The 25523-nt window shown below is 37.2% G+C and overlaps 1 protein-coding gene across 2 annotated transcripts in view; it reads right to left on the reverse strand.

Moving 5' to 3' along the window:
• CDH13 (cadherin 13) overlaps positions 1 to 25523 on the reverse strand; it is a 1255388-nt gene that overhangs the window by 1003321 nt on the left and 226544 nt on the right. For both annotated transcript variants that reach the window (XM_027850548.1, XM_027850547.1), the window contains exon 2: positions 12075 to 12186. In XM_027850548.1, the coding sequence (XP_027706349.1) occupies positions 12075 to 12186 (112 nt within the window). The remainder of the gene's footprint in view (positions 1 to 12074; positions 12187 to 25523) is intronic.

Here is a 25523-nt window from a genome sequence, read left to right on the forward strand (position 1 = left end):
TCTATATAGAGAAAAGCAAAGAGCCCAATATATAACCTTGCCATGCACTCACATTTGGAGGGAGGTACTCTATGGATAATAATCTAGTTAATGAGTCTTTAAAAAATAGTTAGATAGGTAGGAGGAGAATAAAGGGAGAGTACATTCAGGAGAACTCCAAGAGAAGAAAGTATCCATGAGGAGAGGATAGTAGAGTCCAATGTAATAGAGAAGTCAAGAAGTACGAGAACTGAGAAAATACCAAAAGGTCTTCTAATAAAGAGATAACTGGTAATTTTAGAAAGAAAACTTTGTTGACTAATAAGGTCAGAAGGCAGATTATAATGTTTTGAGAAATGGGTGAGCAGACAGGAAATTAATATAGACAGAAACAATGAGTATAGATAGTTTTGCTCTAAGAGTTTGGCTGAAAAAAAAGAGGAGATAAAAGATGATAGCTCTGGGAAACAGAAAATCCAGAGAAGGGTTTTTAATTATATGGATACCTGGATATGTTTGTGGTCAGAATGGAAGGAACTAATAGAATGGATGACATTACAGAATACAAAGTATGGGAATGATTGTGGAGACAATCTGCTGGAGGTAACAGGAAAGGACAGCATCAGTGAGATAGACTGGCCATGACAAGGAGAAAGGCTTCTCCTTCATCCTTTACCGGAGTAAAGAAAGAGAAAATGGTGCTGGTAGGAGGTGAGGAAATATAAAGAAGGGGAGAAAGAACTTACATTGAATGGTCTCTATTTTCTCAGGAAAGTAGAGGATGAGGCCTTCAACTGAAAGGGTGGGGTTGGTGAAGGTTACAAGAATTTATACTGCTGTACTTGATATTTCCACCTCTGCCTAAATAGCTGGAACACAGAATTCCTGGCCTCTTAGATGGTTACTTAAAGTCCTGTGAGATCCAATATACTGATTCAATCATTGCTGTCATAGCACAAAAGACACTACAGATGAACCACGCAGATGGAACTATGAATTCTGGGTAGTGTTCTAATCTCCCCTTCATTCCAGGGTTACTTCTAATAAGTACATGCAAAGAAGCAGGAAGACACATATTACACCACTGGAGTCAAAAAATAGACCCAGAATATTACATTCACAGCCATATGATGCTTAGAGAAAGAAAGACGGGAGGCCCTTTCACAGGGGAGCTGCTCAGCTTCGGCAGGATCGTGAGTTCCTGAATGTTTTTTTTTTTTTCCATTTGTGGTCGCATTTGCCTTATGAGTTATCCTCTGGTGGTATCACACTTCTTGCTACCGTGCTGCCCTGGGTCCAAGAACATGTGATGCCAGCATGATGTGAACTGCGATAAGTTGCTGCTACCAGTTTCACAGAGGCCATATGTCTGAATTATACTTTCTCATATCACTCTCTGCTTCCTCCCCCCAAACCTATTCTCCTCTTTCCATCTAGCTAGGAGTAAGGTGTGATAAGGTTAAGAAGCCTGGTAATCAGGAGGTAAGGTTAGGGGCCTGACTGCGGTAGTGCTAATGTCTTGACTTTAATGCTTTGTGCAGGAAATGTTGTTGCTGAGTCATTTCAGTCATGTCTGACCCTCCATGACACCATTTGGGGTTTTCTTGGCAAAGAAACTAGAGTGGTTTGCCATTTCCTTCTCCAGCTCATTTTCCCAGATGAGGAACTGGGACAAACAGGGTTAAGTGACAACTTGCCCAGGATCACACAGCTAGGAAGTATCTGAGGCCAGATTTGAACTTAAATCCTCTTGAGTCCAGGGCCCATCATTCCATTGACACCTATGCGCCTTGTGCAGGAAATAGGGGTTTCCTTGTTATATAAGGTAAAGACACACGAAGCAGAACAGTATCTATGTGGACACAGATCAGGGAACAGAAACCAAGGGTAACTAGATCACTAGGGTAAATAATCAGTTATAGTGTTAGTGTCTGGAGATCCTACCAAACTACTGGAATTTCTTCATTAATCTCTGTTACATTATCCATCTAAAAAAAAAAAAAAAAAGAATGATTCAGGAAGAAAAAACTCTACATGCAGTATCACCTATGCACCGGATCTTGGAAATAAGACTAAATAGTGGAGTTATCTCAATGTAAGAGCCTGAATGGTTACAGAAGAATCAGCATGGGCTAAAATCTCAAGAAAAACTATGTAGCTGACCCACTGTGCTCTACTGGGCAAATATTACCAAGGCCTTAGTCGTTTGACTGCTTAATTGATGGTAGTGGGTCAACCCCCCTCCCAAAAGAGGACTACCATTTGGTGCTCAGCCAAGTTCTCAGGACCTTTCCAACAGGGCTTTTCCAAGTCTTACACCCTTACTCTTGTTACCACATCAATCCCCATGGAAAATAGAGTAGAAAGGACACTCAGAGGGCGTCACGATCATTAAAATGTGTGTAGATTTGATCGGTTACAGTATAATATGATCCTGATGCCTCTTTAAACTATTTAAATTTATACTTAATCTCTTCCTAATTTGTATGTTGATGCCTTACTTATTAAAGAGGCTGATACATGTGGTTTTATTATTTTAAACTGCCAGCAGCTCATATACCTTTCTTGTGTTCCTAAATTCTCAATCACCTTGAAGAAAGAGTCACAAAGTAGATTTAGAACAGTTCTAGGACCTATTGAGTAAAGCGACTTCCCAGGCTGAAGACAAAGACCAACACTTGAGGGGAGACTCCAGATTAAACAATCTGCTGTATTGCAAAGCAAAATCTCCCCCAATGGCATCCCTTAGCTCTTGCTGCCTATAGGACAATATGACACATTCCTTAAGATATCTGAAGGGTGTTAAACATTCATGTAGTCTCCTCATATTAAATACCTGTCCACCTCTCTTCCCTACTGGATACCTCACTGTTCTAGCAATGCCTGCAGGAGGGAAAGAAGTTTAAAAAAAGTGCCTATTATGTGTCAGGCACTATGTATGTTAGGTGCTTCACAAATAGTATCTCATCTGATCCTCATGATAAACCCGAGAGGTAAGTGCAATTATGATCCCAATTTTACAGGTGAGGAAACTGAGACATATATTGGTTAATTGACTTGCCCAGTGTCTCACAGCCAGTCAATGACTGAGGTCTCATTTGAACTCAAGCCTTCCTGACTCCAGGCCCAGAGTCCTCTCCATTGTATCCCCCAGCTCCCTCTATGTAGCTTTTTGCCTCTGTCTTCACTTTTCTCTTTGTACCGCTCTCTTCTTCAGATAGTTCTGAATATTAACTGAAAGAATGGTCCTGTTCAGAGAATATTTTGATGACATTGCTCTACATTATTCGTCTTTCAAGGAGTTGCCAGGGGCTCAATTCAACAAGAATTTATTAAGCACCCACTATGTGCAGAGCCCACATTCCAAGTTGAAGGAGGAGACAGAGACTGGTGCAGTGGATAGAGTGTAGGACCTGGAGTCAACAAGACCTGAATTCAAATCCAGCCTCAGACACTTAGCTATGGGATCCTGGGCAAGTCACTTTACCTCTGTTTGCCTCAGTTTCTTTTAAAATGGGGATACTAATAGCATCTACTTCCCAAGGTTTTGTGAGGACCAAAAGAGATAATTTTAAAGTTCTTAGAACAGTTCCTGGAACATAGTAAGCATTATACAAATGTTAGTTATTGTTATTGTTATTATTACATGATGGCTCTTGTCCTTGTGGAATTTACCATCTAATAAGAGTTGACATATCCTAGAATAATCACAAAACAGGTTCAAATATGTGTACAAAGAAGATATCCAAATGCTCCCTGAATGAAATACAAAACATTAAAAATGGTTTCAAGTACTTCAATATATAGGTTCATATGTCAACTTTGAGTTCAATAGAAATATAAAGAACACCTACTCCAGGGGTCAGTAACTATAGCCCATGTGACAAATTCAGCCCACTGCTTGATTTTGTATAGCCAAGAAGCTAAGAATATTCTTAAAAAATATTTTAAAATAAAGTTTTATTGTATTTTAAAATTTAAGAATCATTCTCAGCTCACCATATTAAAAAAAAAAATAGGCTTTGGGATGGCTTTGGCCCATAGGCTGCAGTTTGCTGACCCCTAACCTAGTCTAATCTATTCATTTGACATGTGGGGAAACTAATGGATTCACCCAAGATTTTATGGGTCAATAAGCATAAGAGGCAGGATTTGAACCTCTCCTTTCTCTCTCCAAATCCAATTGTTGTTGTTTTCCACTCTACTTCCAACCTCCAACCCAATTTGAGTAATTTCCATATACAGCCATGCTGTCCAACTGTTCTTCTTTGACTCATAGGCTCATAAGATTTAGAGTTAGACTAGAATATAAATGCCATCTAAGCCACATGTTACCTTGTACATGTAACATGGGTAGGAATCGCTTGTACTTAATGAAGGTCTCCAGTTTAGCTTCAGGTATCTTCGGTGAAGAATCAGGGCAGATTACCATAGTGGGATACAGAACATTGTCCCAAGTCAGATGACGGTTCAGATCCTACATCTGATACTTACTACCTGTATGACATTGCACAAATCACTTTACTTTAATAGGAAAAAGTTTCATCATCTATAAAGGGAAGGAATTACAATAAATAGCTTTGAGGTCTCTTTCAACTCTATGAGGGTCAAGATACGTGACCTCTATAAACAGAAATGAAGCACTCTAAAAGCCAACATTGGATCCATTAAATATCCTACCTTACTTAGAAACCTTAGAAAGGGGGTAACTAGTACACATTGTGACAATGGCAAAAGTTTCCCACATCAAGAGGCAAAGACAGCAGGATTGCTCTCGGTGCAAAAAGTTACTCCCCAGGTTCCTTGGATACGACTCCCTTTGCATCTTGGAGACTCTATTTTCTGATTTTCCCAGTGGGGATCCTAGTCCATGATAATGTCTCTCCATGAACCAAAATCCCACTTAATATCTACCCTTCCCTGGAAGCTTTCCCAGACATTTTAGATTTCTGCCTCTCTACTATTCCTGTCCCAGTCATAATAAATATGTTTATTTCCATACCTAATAACAAATTATAATTTAACTTTCTCCCTTCAAGACCCTCATAATGTTTGTTCCTTGGCAACTGTTTTCTAATTTATATTACTTTTATTTGAGTACATATCTTGCCTCTCATATAAGCTTATAAGTACCTTGAGAACAAGTACTATGTCTAGTTACATTTTTTATCCTCAACATCTAGCATAGTTTTCTACATGTAGTAGATGCTTGATAAATGTTTGTTGAACTATATTATGAATCTATCTATAGCTATCAGTTTTATGTTACTTATAGTAGAAATTGTCTTTATATCATAGCATGCATTTTAGTGGGTTTAGCTTGTTGAATTCCCCCATAAAGCATAGGAACTGATTTATCAATAGACTATCATAAATACATATTTTATAAAGGTCCACTAGGACCAATGGACAATAAATTCAGAGAAAAAAACCCTGCATAATTGTTCTATTTAACTGTAGTTTTGCTGGTTCTTGATGGGATAGGAATACTGGTGGGGTGAGGAACCTGAGAAAAGAAGAAAATTGGCCAATGATGCTAAGCACAAAAGACCTTTATCTGGTACATTTTTAATACAAATAAAGAACTGAGATACCAGGAAGCACTGAAGGGAAAGGTGGGGAGGGAAGGGCAAAGAAAGAGGGAACAAGGATATTTGTGCTTGGGGAGGGTTAGGGTAAATCCGTAACAGCCATTAAGCAGCATTCGGGTGTTTGACATAATGTGGTATAGTGGGGAAAATTCTGGATTTAGAATCAAAAAGACCTGGATTCAAATCTTGCTTTAGACATTTGATAGCTGTGTGACCCTGGGTAAGTCACTGAACCCATCTTGGCCTCTGTTTTTTCATCTGAAAAATGAGGAGATTGGACTTTATGGTAGCTGAGGTCCCTTCTAGTTCTAAATCTATGATCCTATAATCACAGGCCATAGCAGGAGAAAGGGGATCAATAATTTAGTAAAAAAATATGCCCTCCCAATGTGGTATAGATTCTGTCAGTCTTTTCTTACTTTTCTTAGTTTGGTTGAATCATGTCAGGACCTCATTCCACAAAACAGGCCTGGTCTTCTCAATGTGGTAGAAACCCAGGGGTTTTATAGAAAGGGGTAGGGTTTCCTGCCTCTGATGTAGGAAGGAGCTAATTAGCCAGGGTGGGTGGGCACATTAATGTTTCTAGCATGGAAAATTCCAGAAAAGAGTCAGGGGAGAGATACCAGGGAGGAGGAGGGGCCCATTGAGAGCTTCCTTCTCTGTGTCTCCAATGCCCAGCACAGTAGCTAGAATGCTGATAACAGTTAATAAATGTTTGTTAAGTGAATGTATGAATAAATGAATAGAGCAGAGAGACTACATCACTCCTCCCATGAGCTTCCCTGTCACCCAAAAAAAATCTAGCTCCAAAAAAACCCAAGTTTTTTGGATGACCATAACCATATTCTAAGTTTTCCCTTTGCCACACTCAGCCCAAGAGACCTTTGTTCTCAGTCACTGTGTAGGGTGGAACCATGAGAGACTCAATGAGTACATATCTCTTACTCATCACACTCTGACTAGGAAGGAACACAGAGCTTAAATCCAGAAAAACAGGAGCCTTCTAAATTCAGACCTTTTGATGTCACAGCAAAGACAACCTCATATTCTTCCAATGATCAAGTTAATAAATCTCCCACTTGATCAAGAAGCAAAGCTTAACTGGTTAATAATGACTAGAAAATGGAAAGGAAGTTACTTCCCCTTTTTAAAAAGAAAAATAAACACACAGAGCAGGTACCTGAATGTGAAGACAAAAGCCCCAATTCATAGAAATTCTGAACCTAGAAACATGTATTCTCTCACCTCCCAGACAGGAAGGGTCATCTGTTCATTAGCATCCAAATTAAATCTTTTCAGAAGGGTCAAAAGGGCTTTTGTTTGGACAATTAATTCACTGGCAAAGTGTTTTGGTTTTTTTTTTTTTCCCTTGGTTAGCATGCAGGCCCCAGCACCTATTGCCTTTTCATTAATTGCCTTCATTTTTCAGATTCACAATTTGATTTATAGTCAATTAAAAATACCCTCAAAAGTCATGGCTCATGTATGTTAAGTACAAACATGATTAATGTGATTAATTGAATGGTCACATATGACCTAACTGTGGTGGGGGTGGTGTCATGGTGACAGAGCTGAAGAGTGTCCCCATGGAAGCCAGGATCACTCATAGGGCCTACTGAAAGATCATGCAAGGGAATTACTGAAAGGGAGTAATGGAAGGTCAAAGATAATCTGGCAGGGTCTCAATTCAATAATGAAAAGATGTTACTCTAAACTACAAAGCAAAAATGAACTGGGCTATAAATAGAATGAGAGTGAACCCCACAGTGGGAATATTCTTTCTTTACTTCTTTCAATGGCCCATGTCCAAAGCAGCACATGTCAAAAGCCAAAGGACTCACTTCCTGAAAATGAACAGGAATATGAGTCCCTTGCTATCCTAAGACAGCTGCAACTCATATGAATCTCTCTTCCATTAGTACTCAAACTAATTCCAATAATCCTCCTTTTCTTGCCACATAGAGGTCCTTTTTCCTTGATAGGACTGTGAATGATGGACATTAAATGATGGACTTTCAAAACTATACATACTTCACGTGAAAAAAAAAGAGAATGAACAAACTCTTTTAAAAATCAAAAATAAAGCCAAGAACAAAATGAGTAACTTAGAAATCAATAATTCAATCAACTTGTTGGTTTCTTCAATGGGAAAAATGACTCATTGTCTAGAAGGGTAGACAGAAGTTGAACAGACCAGTGATTGAAGGCATAGGTACCAATTGGTTAATAGTCATTTATTAAGCACCAACTATGTGCCAGCAATGTGCTGGGGAGAGAATACCACAGAGATGACTGAATCACTGCATGAGAGACTGTTGTCATGACAATCAGACAATCTCCACTGGGCTGGCTCTGTAATTTGCCATGTTACTAAGCCATTAGATGGAGTATAGGAGGCAACAGGTCACTGTAAACTGTATCTTCTCTAAATTTTACCAAAATAACTAACCATCAGGCCCCAGACGAGTGTCTGATTACCCTTTCCCGTAGTCCTAACTCAGATCATCATTTTATTTTATTTAATATCCTTTCCAATGTGAAAGTGAAAACAGCAACAACTGAAATTCTTCAATTCACTTTCCTTATGGAGATAGAAAGTTTTTCTCGAGTTACAGAACAGCTGGGACCCTAAAACAACTACTAAAGGTGTAATGAAAGAGTTCCCTTGGATATATCAGAAGCAAAGTTTGATGCCACATTTTAATTCTGATACCTTGTTGGAAAAATGGCCTTTTAAAGACTAAATCAAGTGCTGCTCATAGCAAGAAGAATAGCATAAAAAGTTATTTGGATGTGAAGGAAAATAAAAGGTTTTTTAGATGGAACTAAAGAAAAGATGCATAGAAGTGAGCATTGAATATAATATTAGATAAATTAAAAAATGGAGGGGATTGTCTGTAACAGTTCAAGTAGAAAAGATGAGTCAATAAGAATTGAGGAGGAAGATGAAAAATGATAAAAGAGAACTATTACTGCCTGTGAACACAGACAGTGGGAAGCAATGGGAAGCAAATGGCTGCATTCCCCTCAAATTTGAACAAGGAAGTATATGAAAGTCAAACTGGGGGCACAAGGTCATATTTTACTATTTTAATCAAGATAAGAGGTTATACTTTCTAACTGCAGTAGAAAACTTGTAGGAAAAGAGATGCCAGCTGGCCTATTGTTATGTTCCTTTTTATTCCGCACACCACGAAACTTTCCCAGACTTTAGGATTCCATGGTTCTAAGTTATTGTCATAGGACCTAACAGACACAGGAAAGGATATGACCATGTTTAGGAGCATGACACAGGATAAAACACAGACACCAATTCTATTAAGATATTTGATCCAATACTTTCCCATTCATAGAGAGTTTCTCTATGATTCCACAATTCCTTCCCCATCTTAAAAAAATTACCTTGCTTTTATTTATACAGCATAGGTTATATATACATATATATATATACACATATATACATATATATATATACACACACACATATATACATATATATATACACATATATACATATGTACTTTCCTATGTACATGTCGTCATCCCCAGATATAACATAAGCTTCCTGAGATCAAGGACCATTCATTTATTCATTCATTAATTCATTTATTTATTTATTATTATTTTTTAATCTCTAGTGCCAGAAACAGTGTCTGGTACATAGGAGGTATTTAAAAAATACTAGAAGAAAAACTGATATAAAGGATTAATGTTTTTCCCCACATGATATGAAACATCAAGATCTATGGAAACTATCTGTCTACTTCCATGATTATGATCTGTTTCCATCCAGATGTTTGATGTCCTTTGTACACAGCCACCATTTTAAAAGAGCCCCTACTATTTATAACTCTCTCTGAGTACCACATATTTCAGAGATTATGATAGTATATGTACATATGTATACATATATATACATATATATGACTAATAAAGTGAAAAGAAATATATATCCATAAATTGTGAAGCAATATATTTCCTTATGGCTTTTGCTGTTATTGTTAGTGATAGAAGAGAGCCACCAATATCTAACTATCTAACTCTTACAATCTTAAAGCAAACTATGTCTGGAGTTCTCTGTGCTAGAATATACCCGACATGTTTTTCTCTGATTCTGTACAGGCTTAGTCTACCCACAACATTAGCTTAATTGGCACTGTCCACACTAATATTTCTTGACTCATGAAAATATGCCCAGCAGCACTGGAAAAAATCAACAATGATTCACACCGCAGAAAGCTCACACCCTATACATCCTGTTTTTTTTTTTTTGTTCTAATGGCAAAGAAGCTTTGCCTATGCATGTGTTTGGCTCAGTGCTAAGTACAGTTTCTCTGAAGTAATTTCTAGATTTGCTGAATGGGCCAAGTCTCATTTTGCTGACCCAACACACATGCAAATATACAATTTTAAATGTCTCACTTCCTTCCCCTGAATGTGCTACATTGATAATTAGCACAGTTCCATTTAGCGTTAAGTAGCCTACACAGAAACAACAACCATAACCCACTTAATTACTAGAGAAAAAAAAAACTTTGATATTGGAATGTACAGTATGGTCTAGTTTAAATTAAAAAGATCCCCCCTGAAGTTGGATTGTTTCCTGCTTCTCAGTGGAGAATTAAAAGCTATTTGGTGTAGAGAAGATTACAAAGGCAATCACAGTTAGGGACCTGCTTTGCATATCAACACCCCTAATTTGCATACTCATGGTGGGCCTCACATTTCAAAGCATGTTAACATAGATGGGATTTGGGATAATAGCTGGAAAACCCAGAACAGTCAGCAGAATGGCTATCTATGAGCAGATGCCATTTGGAATATTGATTCTGATGAATGCATGAGCAAAAAGACAATGAGAGCTTTTTGACCTATCCACCCAAAAAAATTTCCTCTAGTGGCCAAATCATAATAATCATTCACAGATATCTAGTTATTAGGTATGTTCTACATTTTTCCCATTACTGCCTCTAATTTTCAAAATCACTCATTGTGAGTATCAGGCTGGCAGAGCAGAGCAAAGTTTGGCCTTGTATTCAGGAAGATTTTTGTTTAAGAACTGCTCTTGGAACATACTGTCTGAATAATTCTGGGTAAGTTGTTTATTATTGCCCCATATGGGTCTCTAAGACTAAAAGTTGGAGGACAGTTACCAATTTGCATTGCTGGATGGAGTTTCCATACCAGGAATTCCCTATGTAGATGAAATCACATATCCAGGACTAAGCAAATAACATGTAAATAAAGAGTTAGATATAGATATTTCTGTATATATGGAGAGAAAAAAAGAAACAGAGACAGAGATAGTTCATTACTCAAACCTTGGTTGCTTTGGTTCTATACACACCTACAATACATATGTGCACACATACACACATATACACAAATATATGCGTATAAATGTATAATATATTTATGTACCCATAAACATGTATGTATATGTGTTCACACCATATCCTTATTTGTGGGGACATCTTTGTATCTTAGCTTATGTGTCCATTATATACCTGTATTATCTATCCTATTCTTGAATAACAACCCGTGTTTGAAACAAGTTTACTATTCACATTAAGCAAACAGGGAACTCAGATAAGCTTGTCATTATCAGTTGAACATATATGCAGTTGTTCTTCTTGGGAAAGCCTTAAGGTGGCTATATTTAAGTTTAAGTCACAAGTGTGCATGCTCTTCATTGAAAGCTTTTAAGTATGGGGTCCATGAGCCTTCTATTCAACTCGAATTTATCTTTAGTGACTGTGATGTGATACAGGTCAAGACTTCTGCTTTTTGCTGTCCTGTGGCCCTAATGCAGATAAATCATGATGACATTGTAGTAACTAGAAAGAGGCTGTAGCCATAGATACTAAAGACATACTTTTTGTTTTTAAGAAAGAGTAAAACCGCACAGTATATGCAACAGAACCTCTCCAAATATCCCTTGATTAGCTGGAAAAACTTGGATTTGGTATTCTTAAATCCCACACTTACATGAGCTAACATTCTTTTACCTATATTTTGATGCTGTCATTAATGCCAAGGTCAGGAAAAAAGGTAAACATTCTAATGAATGAGAAGGCAGAGGCTACACTCTTTAGCTCTCTATCTTAACACAGGTAGATGATTTGTATTTACTTTACAAAGTGTAATTCTTTAGATAGAAAAAAACAACTCCCTGCCCTGTGGTATCTGCTTCAGGAAAGGTCAGCTGAGGATGAAATGCAAGAAAAGGGACCAATGAATGAAGCTTCTATGATAAGGGCAATTACTGACTTTGCTTGCCTTCTATCCTGACAAAGATCTAACTCAAAATTCTTTCATGGAGGCCAAGTCCTGGCATTAGAAAATATGCATAGAAAACAAATTGTTCTCTCCAAAATAGACATCCCCCACCAGAGAATGCTATTCTCTAATGGGGCATCCATGCCCAACATGGCCCTAAAAAGTGACAAAATGTGATAAGAGTACAGACAGAATGTAACAGATTTTTCATTAGACATTTCTTACAGTTTAGAATCAATTGGTCTTCAATGAATTCAGCTGGCTGTTCAATGCGAAATATCTTTTGCTGAAATCCAGGGATGCATTCCAAATCCTCTGCAAATGTGAGCAGCAACACCTGAGGAAACAAAGGGAAGGACTATTTTAACACCCATTGATTCATTTCTCACAGCAGTTACCCCCAGAGCTGTGCATTTTCACAACAATTTTAGGTTTTAATTTCATATCCAAAAGGAAGAGGTGAGTGGTAATGTCTCTCAAGGCTGCTGGCATCTTATTTTGGCAGTGAGTTTTGGAAAATGCACCAATATCAAACAGATGTGACAAGTATGGTGGTTCCTCTGCAAAATTTTGTACTTGCTAAGACCCTAACCAATTTCTTTTCATAAAGTTTCATTGTTGAAATATGACTGTAAACCAAAAAATTCTGTGGATACTTGAGCTCCCATAATGTACTTCACTGTCTCACAAGCAAAGAAGCACTTTTATGCTGGCAAGAAAGAAATAAGAGTGTGGCCATTTCATTGCTTGTGGCTCCTACAGGGAACTCATGCAGAGCTATCCCCACTGTTGGACATCCCCTGAAATGCATAGCTACTGTAGGAGAACTAAGGCCCAGCTTTAAATACTAATATTTTCAAAATTATTGAGTATAGAAAGAATGTAAGATTTCAAGTAGAATGAGACCTTGGGAATCACCTAACCCAAGCCCTTCATTTGTCAGATCAAGTCAAAAGAGATAAAGTGATTTCCCAAGTTTATACAGATAGTATATGGAAGAACTGGAATTTGAACTCAGCTCCATTTCCAAATAATCTAAGTCCAGAGCTGGGTCTAGGTAGTATTGCTATTGAGAAGGTACATATACAGATAAAATGCAGAGACAGCAAAAATAATGACCCCTTTTTCTGATATTCCCTCACTTAAATAATAGAAGCAAGGATATTCCAGTCTGAAATGGGCATATAACACTGCTTTCTGCTTTTAGGATAGTAGATACATTCTCGGAAGACTACAGATAGCACACCACCTCATCCTTGTAGGAAGTTACAGTCTGAATCAGACCCACCACTATCTCCTCCTTCTAGGAGACTCTATTGGAGAGCAGTGACATTATATCTTCCCTCCTGGGAGACTACATTATAACGGTCTGCCAACACCTCCTCTTAGGAAACTATAGTCTGAAATAGTCCTCTCAGGACACTTTTCAATTCAGTGATAACATGTTATGACTATATCTGTTCCAAATCCCTCATATACCTACATCTTATATAGGCAGCATGCAAAATAATTTGCATTAATTTACTGGTCTTCCAGCAAATAGAAACCTATAACCAATCCTAATTCAGCAAGTTAAATGATAAGTAGTCCAAGGTCCTGCCCCTATCACTCCATGCTTCCCATCATATCTTCCCATCTAATTAGTTAATTCTGCCCTTAAATCTTATAAGCCAATTAGATCAATCACATCTTCTGTTCTCCAACTTCTCCAAGCAGAGCGAAGGAGAAAACTTAATGACCAATTTGAAATTTATCCACAGTGATACCTGGGTGAACTCTAGCTAATCCTTGGGACTTTTTTGTAGGTAGGTAGAGTGGAAAAAAACAGTCTCAGGCCAATACTCACTTTAGGGATTCTTTGGAGCCTTGGAAGGAAGAAACCCATTCTAGTTGATGTTCTGGGACAAAACTTGCATTTCAGAATTAAAAAAACAATTATTCTTGTGTAAATCCAGGGTGGTCACTGTCATCCAAAAGTGAATGAATCAGGTTAAAAACTGAATTGTATTTGTTTGGGGTCTTTTGAACCCAATAAGTGACTTTTTTTCTATATGGAACTCTTACCAATGTCCCTGCTTTGCAATTTATATAGTCTTAGTTGCAAGCAGCAAGGGCAAAGGAGTGGTAACTTGTTCAGGGTCACACAGCCAATATGTGACAGGGGGTAGACATAAAACTCAGGTTTTCCTGAGGCTTTCTATCCTCTATGCCTCTCCCTGAGACAGTCAACAAACCTTGGGCATGCTCAGGCCTTAAAGATTAAAACCTGAAAGTAGACTTTGTAAAAAATGAAAAAAGATATCTATAAATATTGTCTTAGGTCAAGTGTCTCCAGAGAAGAAGGAAATTTGAATTTTCCACACTGCTTTTCCTTAAAATGAGCAAAATCTAAATAGAGATCAGGCCAGCATTGGTCTATATTCCTACATATAGGGCAAGTGTTATGTTGATTTAACAAACAGAAGATGACCTTTTCTCACTTAGAAATAATGATCAGATCTGGCCTGGTCTTGCTGTGAAATGTTCAGTTTCATTCTCGCTATGCAACTCTCGCCACTTTCTTCTCTGCCAGACATTAGACAAGATGTCAGATTTGTCATCACGTGGGAAGCTTTTTATTAATTATCTCACAGAAGCAAAGTCCTTTTCTGTAATTTATTTTTCACACCAAGAAAATTCTTCTATTGAACTAAATGTCTATCTTGTTAAATTGTTTTTCTGCTAAAGGTCTTCACTTTGAAAAATCCCAGAAGAAAAGAAATAAACCGGGCAACGATTGATGTTGAAAGGAAAGGGCTGATCCCATTATGCTGAATGCAGCATATCTTGGTGTTGGCCCTAGCTGCTTGGTATTTGTTATCTAAAAAGACTGAATGCCTAAATCTGTGAGTGAAAAGGGAAGTCTCTCCAATTGGGAAGCAAACATCATAACCTATAATAGCATCTGGACCTATCCTCATGGGCAGTGAACAGTACCACATGAGCTTCCTCAACTAGCATTAGAAAGAGGTTTTTTTCTGTTATCACACGGGGAATCTTTTTTTGTTAATCATTTTGCAGAATTAACATACTATCTTACAAAATTACTGTGAGTTTCATATAAAACCACATGTACAGCCACTTTTTACCTGATGGGAATCACTGAGAATGGGTTGGAATGTGATATGTGACTATGATATGGAAATAGAAGAATGTACTGTTTGTTATTCATGGGAATGAATTAAATAAAGTAGAATAGGAGAATTGTACAGCAAATCCAGAAGACAGACTCTTATATGAAAGTCCATGAACCAGGGGTGAACTAAAACATGATGGAAAACATTTTAGGGAAGAAAATGGAGGAAGAATTAGAAGCAATATTGTAGTAGGAGTATATTACAGAACACCTAACCAAAAAGAGAAAATAGATCTTAAGTTTTGAAAGTCAGTTCAATTCTCTCCCAGGCAATTCAATTCAAAAAGTATTTATGGGTTTATTATGTGCTAGATAGCCTAGCACACACATATGTGTTAGGATATAAAGGCAGAAGGAAAGAAGTCTTACATTTTGTAGAGATGGGGACAACATGTACACATACAAGTAAACATAAAATTCATACAATTTCTAGGATGACAGTATAGATCTAACATGAAGAACAGTTTGTTGCCAAATTCCCCAAATGGGGAAGCTCCCAAGGGCACAATGGAAGGGTAGAAAAGGTTGAGACAGAGACACCAGAGGGATGGTGCTGACATGGTTGGAACCCAGGGAGCAGTGGGTGGTAATCCAGAAGAGAGTTTTGACCTGGACAGCCTACAGCTCAGGATCACAAGGATTGTGAGTTGGGGCAATAGGGCAGTAGATTGCCATGCTTCTCATCAGAGAGATGGTACAGAGACAGAGTACAGTAATCATGGTGGATGTCAACATCCTGGACTTCTATTGGACTTCCTTCTCTGCTAAAAGCAGAGTAGATGACAAATTCTTGCCTTGCTGAACTGATAGCTTCATTCTTCATTTGTTGGAGGAAAGGATGGGGAGAATAATTATTCTGGATCTGATTCTGACCAAAGCAGTTCAATTCAACAACAAAAATTAGTACATGCATGCTAAGACGAAACTATTATGCTAGATATTGAGGATGCAAAAACTAAACAGTTTCAACCTTTAAAGTTACATTATACTATAACATGGGGGTACAGGGGATCCATAGTCCCTTATTCCTTATGGTTAGATCACATAGTATATGAAGGTAAGTAACATGGAATAAGTCTGGAAACATAGAAGATTATGGAGTCCTTTAAATGCCAATATTAGGAGTTAATTTATGTTTATCATTATTATTATCATTATTATTCTAGATTCACTAAAGGTTTTGGAGCAGAGGAGTAACATGGTCAGATCTGTACCTTTGGAAGATGATTTGACAGCTGTGAAGGATGCTTTAGGAGAAAAATGATTGGGGAAGGCAATACAATGTTGTTAAATGGTACAGGGTAATAGTGGTGGTGAGAGCCTATACTAGAGCAATGGCTGTGTCATTGGATGGAAGGGGGCAGATGGAGGAGAAAATATGGAAGTAAAAAATATAGGTCTTAACAACTGATTGCAATCTCAGAATCAAGCATAACTCCGCTCTTCTTCAAATTCTATATCCAATTAATTCTACTTCCACAATATTTCTTGCATTCATCCCCTTTGCTCTTTACCCAGCCACTGCTCTAGTTCAGGCCCTTGTCATCTTGAACCTATATGATTGCAATAGTCCCCTGTTTGGTTTCCTTACCTCCCATTTCTCTCCTCTCCAATTCAGTCTTCACACAGGTGCCAAACTGATACCCCTTATGAAGCCCTTTCTGACTTCCCCCCAGCTGCTATGCCTAACCAAAGTTACTTTTAATATAATAGAATATATATGTGTATACACACATGTGTACAACACTAATATATTGTATATATAAGGTACAAATAGTGTGTATATTATATGTATACCATATATACATATGCATATAGAATATCTACTTATTTGTCTATACGCCAGTTTGTCTTGCTAACTCCAGGATCTAGAAGAATACCTGGCACATGGTTGCCATAATAAATAATTGTTGATTGAGTGATCGATTGATTGATGTGAAGGGTGAGAAAGAAAAAATTCAAAGAGGATTCTCAAATTACCAAATTAATTAACTGGGAAAAGGGTGATACATATAACAGAAATAGGATAGTTTGGAAGAATGGTGACTTTGATGGCAAAGACAATGAGCTCCATTTTGGTTATGCTGTATTTATATCAGGTAGAAATGTGTGTGTATATATATATTTGTGTATATATGTATATATATATATTTCTTAATATATACACACATGTACATATAAAATACATTTGTGTATATATATATATGAATATAGTGTAATTAATGTTACATTTATATTTGGGATATGTATGTATGTACATATACTTTTTTTTCCCAAGTAATCTGTTTATATCTCATTGAGGCTGATGAAGTCCCAAGAGAAAGAGAGGTTCCAGGACTTAGCCTTATAAGAACTCATTACTGTTATACACATGGGAAGAGGTAACCAGGACATTATTAGATTTCCTAATAGATTAGTAGGGAAAAACTGGATAGAGTCTACCATTCACTTAAAATTTTTTGATGAGAGATTTCAGAAACTTTAGAAAAGAGATGTGTAGGATCTGATAGGCTAAGATTCCAAAAAGGAGCTTAATAAATACAGATATTCTCAAAAACAAATTCCAGAGAACATAAATTCAAATAATTCCAATAAGGAAGTAAAGGGAAGCTCTCTAAAGAGACATCAACTCTAATTCTCAGAAGACATGTACAGAAGATGAAAGTAATTGCAAGTGACTTAGGACATTTTTTTAAAGGAGAGTGTTCTATAATGCCAGGAGAACTAAAATATAAAATTATCTGAAATTTGATGAAAGTAAAGGTAAGAAAAAGGACTTCTGAGATGTGTGAAAGAGGGGAAAAGATTAAAGAAAAGCTAGGACCACTTGTTTGGATGGATAAGACAATATTAATGGATGACAGAAAGCAGAACTTTTTCTCCCAATTTTCCTTAAGTAAAATGATCTTCAGATTGGAAAAGAGACAAAAAATGTTCGGCAAGAAATTGAATGCAAACTGAAAAAGATGGTTAGAGATTATCTAATAGTTCTTCAATGAGTTCAAGTCACCAAGCTTAGATGAACCTCATCCCTTAGATGAACTCACCCACTCAAAGAACTTGCAGATGAAAGTGAATTATTTACACTGCAGATTATTTGAATTGACTTCTTTAATCAAAGGATATGGAAAGAAAACTGGTGGTCATTGTGGGCTTGTAGGGGTCACCAAGAAAAGGTCATGCAAGAAATTTCCTTTTTTTTTTTTTTGACAGGTTTACTAGTATAAGACTCTATTGGAATTGCCAGAGTCCTGTATTGACCCTGTGACTTAAAGAGGCTGGACTTTGACTGACAAGTTAATCTCTCCCATCTTTAGGGATTGAAAAAGCTGAAATTACTTGATAGGAGAAAGGGTGAACACATGAAGTACAAATACAGTGAGAATAACCCTGAGCAAAGGAGGAGCTGAGGAATCGTATGAAGACTGTTCTGAGGAGCAGATGCTAAGATTCGCTGACCAGAGATGTGTGATTGAATCATAAACAAGAGACATGGAACAGATGCTGCATTGCTCCAACTGTAGGGCTGCTGAGACCAGAACTGTCGGTTTTTCGTTCCCTTTGTCCTTCCTCCCTCTCTCCCTCTCTCTCTCCCTCTCTCTACAAATATATATATATATATATGTATATATATATATATATATATATTCCCTCTACCTCTGTCTCCCTCTGTGTGTCTCTCTCACCAAGGTCTGTGCCGAGTTCCCAAAACTAATCTCAATTTCTTAACAAAGCTTGTCCACCTTTCTGGGTGATTGTTTTTTAAGCAGGTTATTATGATGAATGTAGTTAACCACTGTTAGTCTGTGTATGTCAAAAGCAGCAGACAGAATTAATAGATGAAAGAATTCAATTTCTACCACTATAGTATATTTTAGCACAGTTTTTTTTTGGGGGCTCTGAGTTGTAAAAGGAGAATTATTGACTCATGTTTTTACAATTTCCTAAGTCAAAGGGAACATTTTTTTAGGGACTTCTCTCTCCTCAAGCAATGAATGAGTCAGCAATTTGGTTGTAGAGAGGATTTTAACTAGCTAGCTGGAACTGGTGTGTATATTGGGGGGGTAATAGAGTCATTGACATCTTCCTTTCTATTGCTGCCTGCTGCTCTTTGAAAGGAAAACCCCTTCCCATAATGAAGGAACCTGGGAAATGGCTAGAGAGAAGAAAATAAGTGAGAAGTAAGAAAAAAAGTGAGAGTAGAAGTTATTTCTCCCTTTCTGTCATCATGGGGACAAAGGGAACAATGTAGGTTTGTTTTGTCATGTTAAAGTTCAAGCCTTCAGTGATAAGCCACATGTGTCTGTGGCCAGAGAAATCCTTCTTAACTCCCCAAATGCTCCAATGGGGGTGCACTCTAGCCAGAGCACATGAAAGGGGGCCTTAATTATCCCCATTACACTGGTTTGGAAGAAGAGTAACATCACAAATGTTGTCATCACTTTTGACTGAAATCTCATAATATACTTAGGTATAGGAAGCACCTGATCCAAAATGTAGTCATAAACACTTTATTGTCAATATTGATTGAGGCCTTTGCTGTGGCGTCTTAAGGATCTGTCCATGTTCTTAAATATTGAACATATTTAGTAATGTGCATTAAAATGATAAATAGCACACTTATAAAATTTGGGGGTTTCATAGAGAGGGAAGGGATTCTGAATGTGCTTCTCTAGTCTGTCTCTAATAATGAATAGCTGTGTGACCTTTGGCAAGTCACTGAATATCTCCAAGCCTCAGGTATCTAAGATTACAAGTTATGTGTAGGTTATCTGTACTGTCATAGGGAATTCCTACACAGAATCATTTAGACCTTAGAGTCCAAATAGTCCAACTTCTCATTTTATAAATGAGCAAATTGAGACTGAGACAGGTGAAGTGACTTTCCCAACATGGGTAAAGCATGAGTCTTTGGGGGAATACCATTAGAGATCTTTTTCCAAGTAAGACATGATATTATTAATGTATTCTCTTTGCATTCAGTAATTTGAACAAATTTTTAATCTACCTGGCTCTCCTATCATCTAGCCCACATCTCTGTAATTTTTTTTTACAAGAATGGCAAGAGAAGCATTGTCAAATAGCTTATAAAATCTAAGTTTATTATCTTTACAAAAATGCCCTTGATGCGGGTTTTCAAGTTAGGCATGACCTGTTCTTAATTAAAATAGGTTGGTTCTTTGTGATCACAATTTCCTTTTCTAGATATTCACTATCCATCCCTTTTCTATTCAATTCAACAAACCTTTATTAAGCATTTATAGTATTACAGGTTCTGTGCCAAACAATAGGGATCAAAAAAAAGAAAAGAAAATTTCTCTCCTCAAGAGGTCAGGGAGTTTACATTCTTTCAGAAGGACACAAAGTGAATTTAGATAAATGTAAAAATGGAAACACAATAAGTAGTTTCAGGAGTTGTTAATCACTAAGGGAATCAGGAAGGCCCTTAGGAGGTGACATTTTAGCTATACCTTGAAGGAAGTTAGAAGATCAGAGAGATAGAGAGAACCTTTCAGGCCAGCAAGCCAGTTTGTATAAAGGCATGGAGGAAAGAGTTGGAGCATCATGTATGGGGAGAATACTACACTATGTTGATAGGAATGTAGGATAGATTATAAGAGAACCAAGATCGAATGTAAGAATTCCAGGGAGGAGAAAACTGTGTAACTCTGAGGGTCTTGAACCAGGGAGGGTAGTAATGTGGAAAAAAAGAAGGAATGAATGAGGAAAACAATTAAAAGGAAAAATAGTGGGACTTAGTGACAAACTATATGCAGCAGGAGCAAGCAGGGAATCAGTTAGAGTTAGATTGTGAGGGGCTTATCGAGAGAGAGAGAGAGAGAGAGAGAGAGAGAGAGAGAGAGAGAGAGAGAACATTTATTAAATGCTTACTACATCCTCAGGCATTGTATTAAGTGCTGGGAATAAAAATATAAGCAGTAAAGACAATCCCTACTTTAAAGAAGCTTACATTCCAATGGGGAAGACAACATGAATGAGACCTAGAAATGAAGGATGGGTATTCAAGTGTGGTCAAAGTTATTGTTGAGTAATTGGACAATTCCAGAAAATGAGGAATGGTGCTGGCAATGAAGTGGGCACGTATCCTGAGCACCTTGTGAAATGGTGATTCAGGCCAGGGACTCACCAGTTAGGGGAGAGGGTCTAAGCATGAAGACATATCCAGTGTGAGAAGTCTACTGGTGAGGTAGTAAAGTCCAGAGAGTGAAGAGAAGATCTAGAAATGGCAATACAGAGGCACTCCATCTTTGTGAACAGGGGGATGACATGGTCTGACCTGTACTTTAGTTATGTCCTTTTAAAATATGTCTGACCTGTACTTTAGTTATGTCCTTTTAAAATATGTTCTAGTATTCTAATCAGGGATTAAAGTCAGGCTCAATGATTTCTAATATACAGAATCAATTATTTTTCTTTTTTTTTGAAATCAGTAAAATATTTGCTCATCTCCCACATACTTTTTTTTCCTCCATTATCTTCAAAGTTTACTGACAATGGCTCAGCTCTTACATATGTCACTTTTTTTTTTCAGTCCCCAAGGATGAAGTATATTTGGGTCTAGTCACTATAAGTTACCAAGTACACTTAGTATGTTATTTGTTGTACAACTCTCTGGTCTTACAAGTAGTTAGCTCAGTTAAATCAATTGGGCTATAATAAATTCCTTCTTTCTATCTGCCAAAACTTGACCAGTTTGCATAATGTTTAGAGGGGGAAGAGAACAGAATCTTAGAGATAAAATGCTCAGAAAAGTTCATGTTTTTCTTCTCCTATGTACCTGAAGAAAGGGCTATGTAATATGGTACAGTGGAAAGAATGTTCAACTTGGAGTCAGAAAACCTGGGTTCAATTACTTTGCCACTTACTAGTTATGTGACTTTGGGCAACTCACTTCACTTTCTGGGCCTCACCTTCCTCCACTATAAAATGTTAGGAGTTGACATCATGAGCTCTAAAATTATTTTTTCATCACTAACAGTATCTGCTCTTGCAATTTATATGAAGCTATCTGCTTGAGAGCTCTAGAGCAATCCAATCTCAGAAACACCAGAAGTTTGCATTAACACCGGTTCCAAACACAGGCCCCCCTCCTTCTTCCTCCAAGGTTTCTGATCATCACATTACTCATTAAACTAAATCCAACAGCTTCCCCTTTCAGGAAAAAAAAATTCTTACTTCTTTTTCATGGTAAAATTTAAAGACATATTTCTCAACAAAGATGTGATATCTCACAACTACCAAAACCCAAATGACATCCAGACATCTTGTGCTTCCTGGGATCCCTCATTTCAATGTTGTGCACCAATATCTGAGTCTGTACATATGAATATATCAAACCAAACATCTGTGTTATGCACACATATGCTTACATGTACATTCTAGGATATATATTTTATTCACAAATATAGTCAGATGGCACTTGGTCTGAATTATAGATTATTCTTAAAGAAATACAATTCTTTTCCTCTATATTGTAAATTTAGGGCTACCCTTAATTTAGGAGCTGAAGAAAATGACAATTCATAATAAATCTACATAACAGATTTTCTGTTTGTTTAAACCTATGATTCCTTTATTGTAAGAAAGGCTCCTGAGGAAATTCCCTCCATCAACAGCAATTGTTATGCAAATTTTATTCTTAGAGAGTTGCCTGATGACTCAGAAGTTAAATGATTTGCTAAGGATCCCAATGCCAGTTAAAGGATCCTCTAAAAGATGTGACACAATTTATATGGAGAATATGATGTGGATATATCATATCTATAATATGGATATAACTGTGTATGAACCTCAAAGTGATTTTTGATTGGAGGAGGTAGAGAATTACAAATTTGAACATATATTTCCCCTAGAAGAATGTAGAAATGAAAAAGTGATCTAAAGATAAGATATCTTTATATGACACAAAAGAAAACACCGGGGAAAATTTTATTTGCATCTCTGGATAAAGTAACATCTCTGGGATCAACTGGAAAGTTACGTATGGGACCATTAACTTTGTAATATTGGACAAACTCTTCCCTTTTTCTGGGAGTGAGGGGTTGAACTAAATATTCTCTGAAGTCCCTCCAAATGCATGATTCTAAATTAAACTCTACCAGTTGTCACGACCAGAACCTGAGGACACTTTGAAGGATTCCTTAATGTCTTCAGCTACTAATTTGAAAGAACTAACACATTCTCCTTATTCACAAGGAAAAACTCCGAAGACTCAAAATGGAAGATAAATATTATACTTCAGAAAAGAATTGCATGGTCCATGAAAGAATTAAAGCAAACCACAAATTAGTAGAAACTGAATGAATGAAATTTTGTCTTCATAGACTCAAGGAGCTAAGGAAGTCACAGATTCCCTGGATTCACTGAGAGATTCCTGGCTCTGCCCTAGTTTCTAAGATTAAGTCAAACTAGTAGAAGAAGAAGAGTGTCTTTTATAGAGGTACTAAGCTTCCCACCAGAAATAGCCTTCAAAATAAAAATGTTCCCTGGCTTGTCTTCTTTTGGAATCACAAACCATGGTCCCTAAACCTTTCCCTTGTGCTTTTCAACAGTTACATTATACATACATATATATACACATTATATATATATATGTCAGTTTCATTTTTATTCAACAGTTACATTATACATATTATATATATATATACATTATATATATGTCAGTTTCATTTTTATTCATTCATTCAGGGTCCTCGTATGTTTCAGGTACTATCCCAGGCACTGAGGATAGTAAAAGAAAGTCCCTGTCTGGCTGATTTGATAGTCTAGCCAGAAGAGATGACATATACCCACATACTTATATACAAAATAGATATGAGGTAATTTAGAGAGGGAAGGCACTAGCAATTCAAATGAGTGGGAAGGCAACAGGAAAGGCCTCATCTTAAAGGTGGTGCTTGAGCAGAAATTTAAAGGAGTATCTAATAAACCGCACTGCAATTGGGACTCAACACTGAAAAATGTAATTTCCTTCTTCTCCTTTCCCTGATCTCAATTTTTTTAAAGTTATATAGCAACACTATTCTTGTCCATATTCCCAAATTCCTCCTGGATTGTCAAGAAATGTGTGAACCAACCAATATCAAGTTATCCTAAACAAACAGGTTTGAGGGAAGAGTTGACTTAGAAGGATGGAAGGTGGAAGAAATTACAGAAGCCATCTAGAGCAACTTTAACATGAATAAGGACATCTTCCTTCTCCCCAGAGTGGCCATCTAGCCTCTATCTTAAACCCTCTAGTGACAGTAAATTGAATTCACTGCCTCATGAGGCAACCTATTCTGCTTTGGGACCTCTTTAACCATGGATTTCCCTCACATGGAGTCCCAATTGACCCCTCTTTAACTTCTATCAGTTGTTTGTGGTTTAGCCCTCTTACACCATGCAGAACAAGTCTAATCCCCCTTTCACACAACAGAACTTAAAATACATAGAAACCCTCCAGAGAACACTGTAATTAAATAAACTGAGAGTCATCTTCTAATCCTGGTATAAATTTCTGATAAAGCCTGAAATATTTTGTTTTATTTGAAATATATATGTGTATATATATATATATATATATATATGGAGAGAGAGAGAGAGAGAGAGAGAGAGAGAGAGAGAGAGAGAGTTTCATCCCAACAGTGAAGTGACATTTCTGTTCATCTGTTGATTTTTTGTTTTCACAAATGTAAGTTCCATCAACTTCAGGTAGTTCTGAGTAGGCTTATCTCTATCTCAAGGTTATACTCAGTCAAGCTGAAGGGAAAGCAGAGGTGTTTCCCTCATCTATTTGGTTTTTACCCTAACATAGTTCCCCCGCCCCAACATATACACACACACATTTTAGGGATTTAATCTATTTTACCAAGAGATCGTTCAGTGAAGCCCATTAGAGCTGTTCCTCTCAATCTTGATAGTGAGTTTGGGCCATTGTTGTACGAAAGACTATTAAGATTTGGCAGTAAGATTCTTCATGGGTGATAAGTACCCTTCTAAAGGGACTGCATATCCATTTAATGACTTGCTCTGTCCTCAAAATGAAAGTCACACTTGTAATACTGGAGGGTGGGTGGATTATGAAAATGGAAATTAGAGGGATATGATTGGCTCAGATGAATTCAGCTCTCCTGCCACTGAGAAACACGGATATGGTAGACTTCTGAAAGGACAATGACAGGAGCCCTACAGAGTTAGGATGAATCTCATAAGGAAAGTACAGCTCAAGCATTCATTGTGTAAAGTCTTATTCAAGCACAAGTGGAGAAAAGTACACCTGATCAAACATCAGTGCTAGTATTCAAGAAGTAATTTATGCATCTATGTATGCATATGTTTTGGTTATAAAGATCTGTGCAGACTTGGTGTCTTTAAGTGGAAATTTTTGAGTAAACAAAGTCTGGAAAGATATGTAAACAGGATGCTCTTCCAGAGGGGGAAAAAAATAGAAATAGGCTGCTTTGGGCAGACCTCTTGCAGGCGGAAAAGGCCAACTG

The sequence above is a fragment of the Vombatus ursinus genome, unplaced genomic scaffold, assembly GCF_900497805.2.
Source record: "Vombatus ursinus unplaced genomic scaffold, bare-nosed wombat genome assembly UNPS02009062.1, whole genome shotgun sequence".
In the NCBI taxonomy this organism is placed as follows: domain Eukaryota; kingdom Metazoa; phylum Chordata; class Mammalia; order Diprotodontia; family Vombatidae; genus Vombatus; species Vombatus ursinus.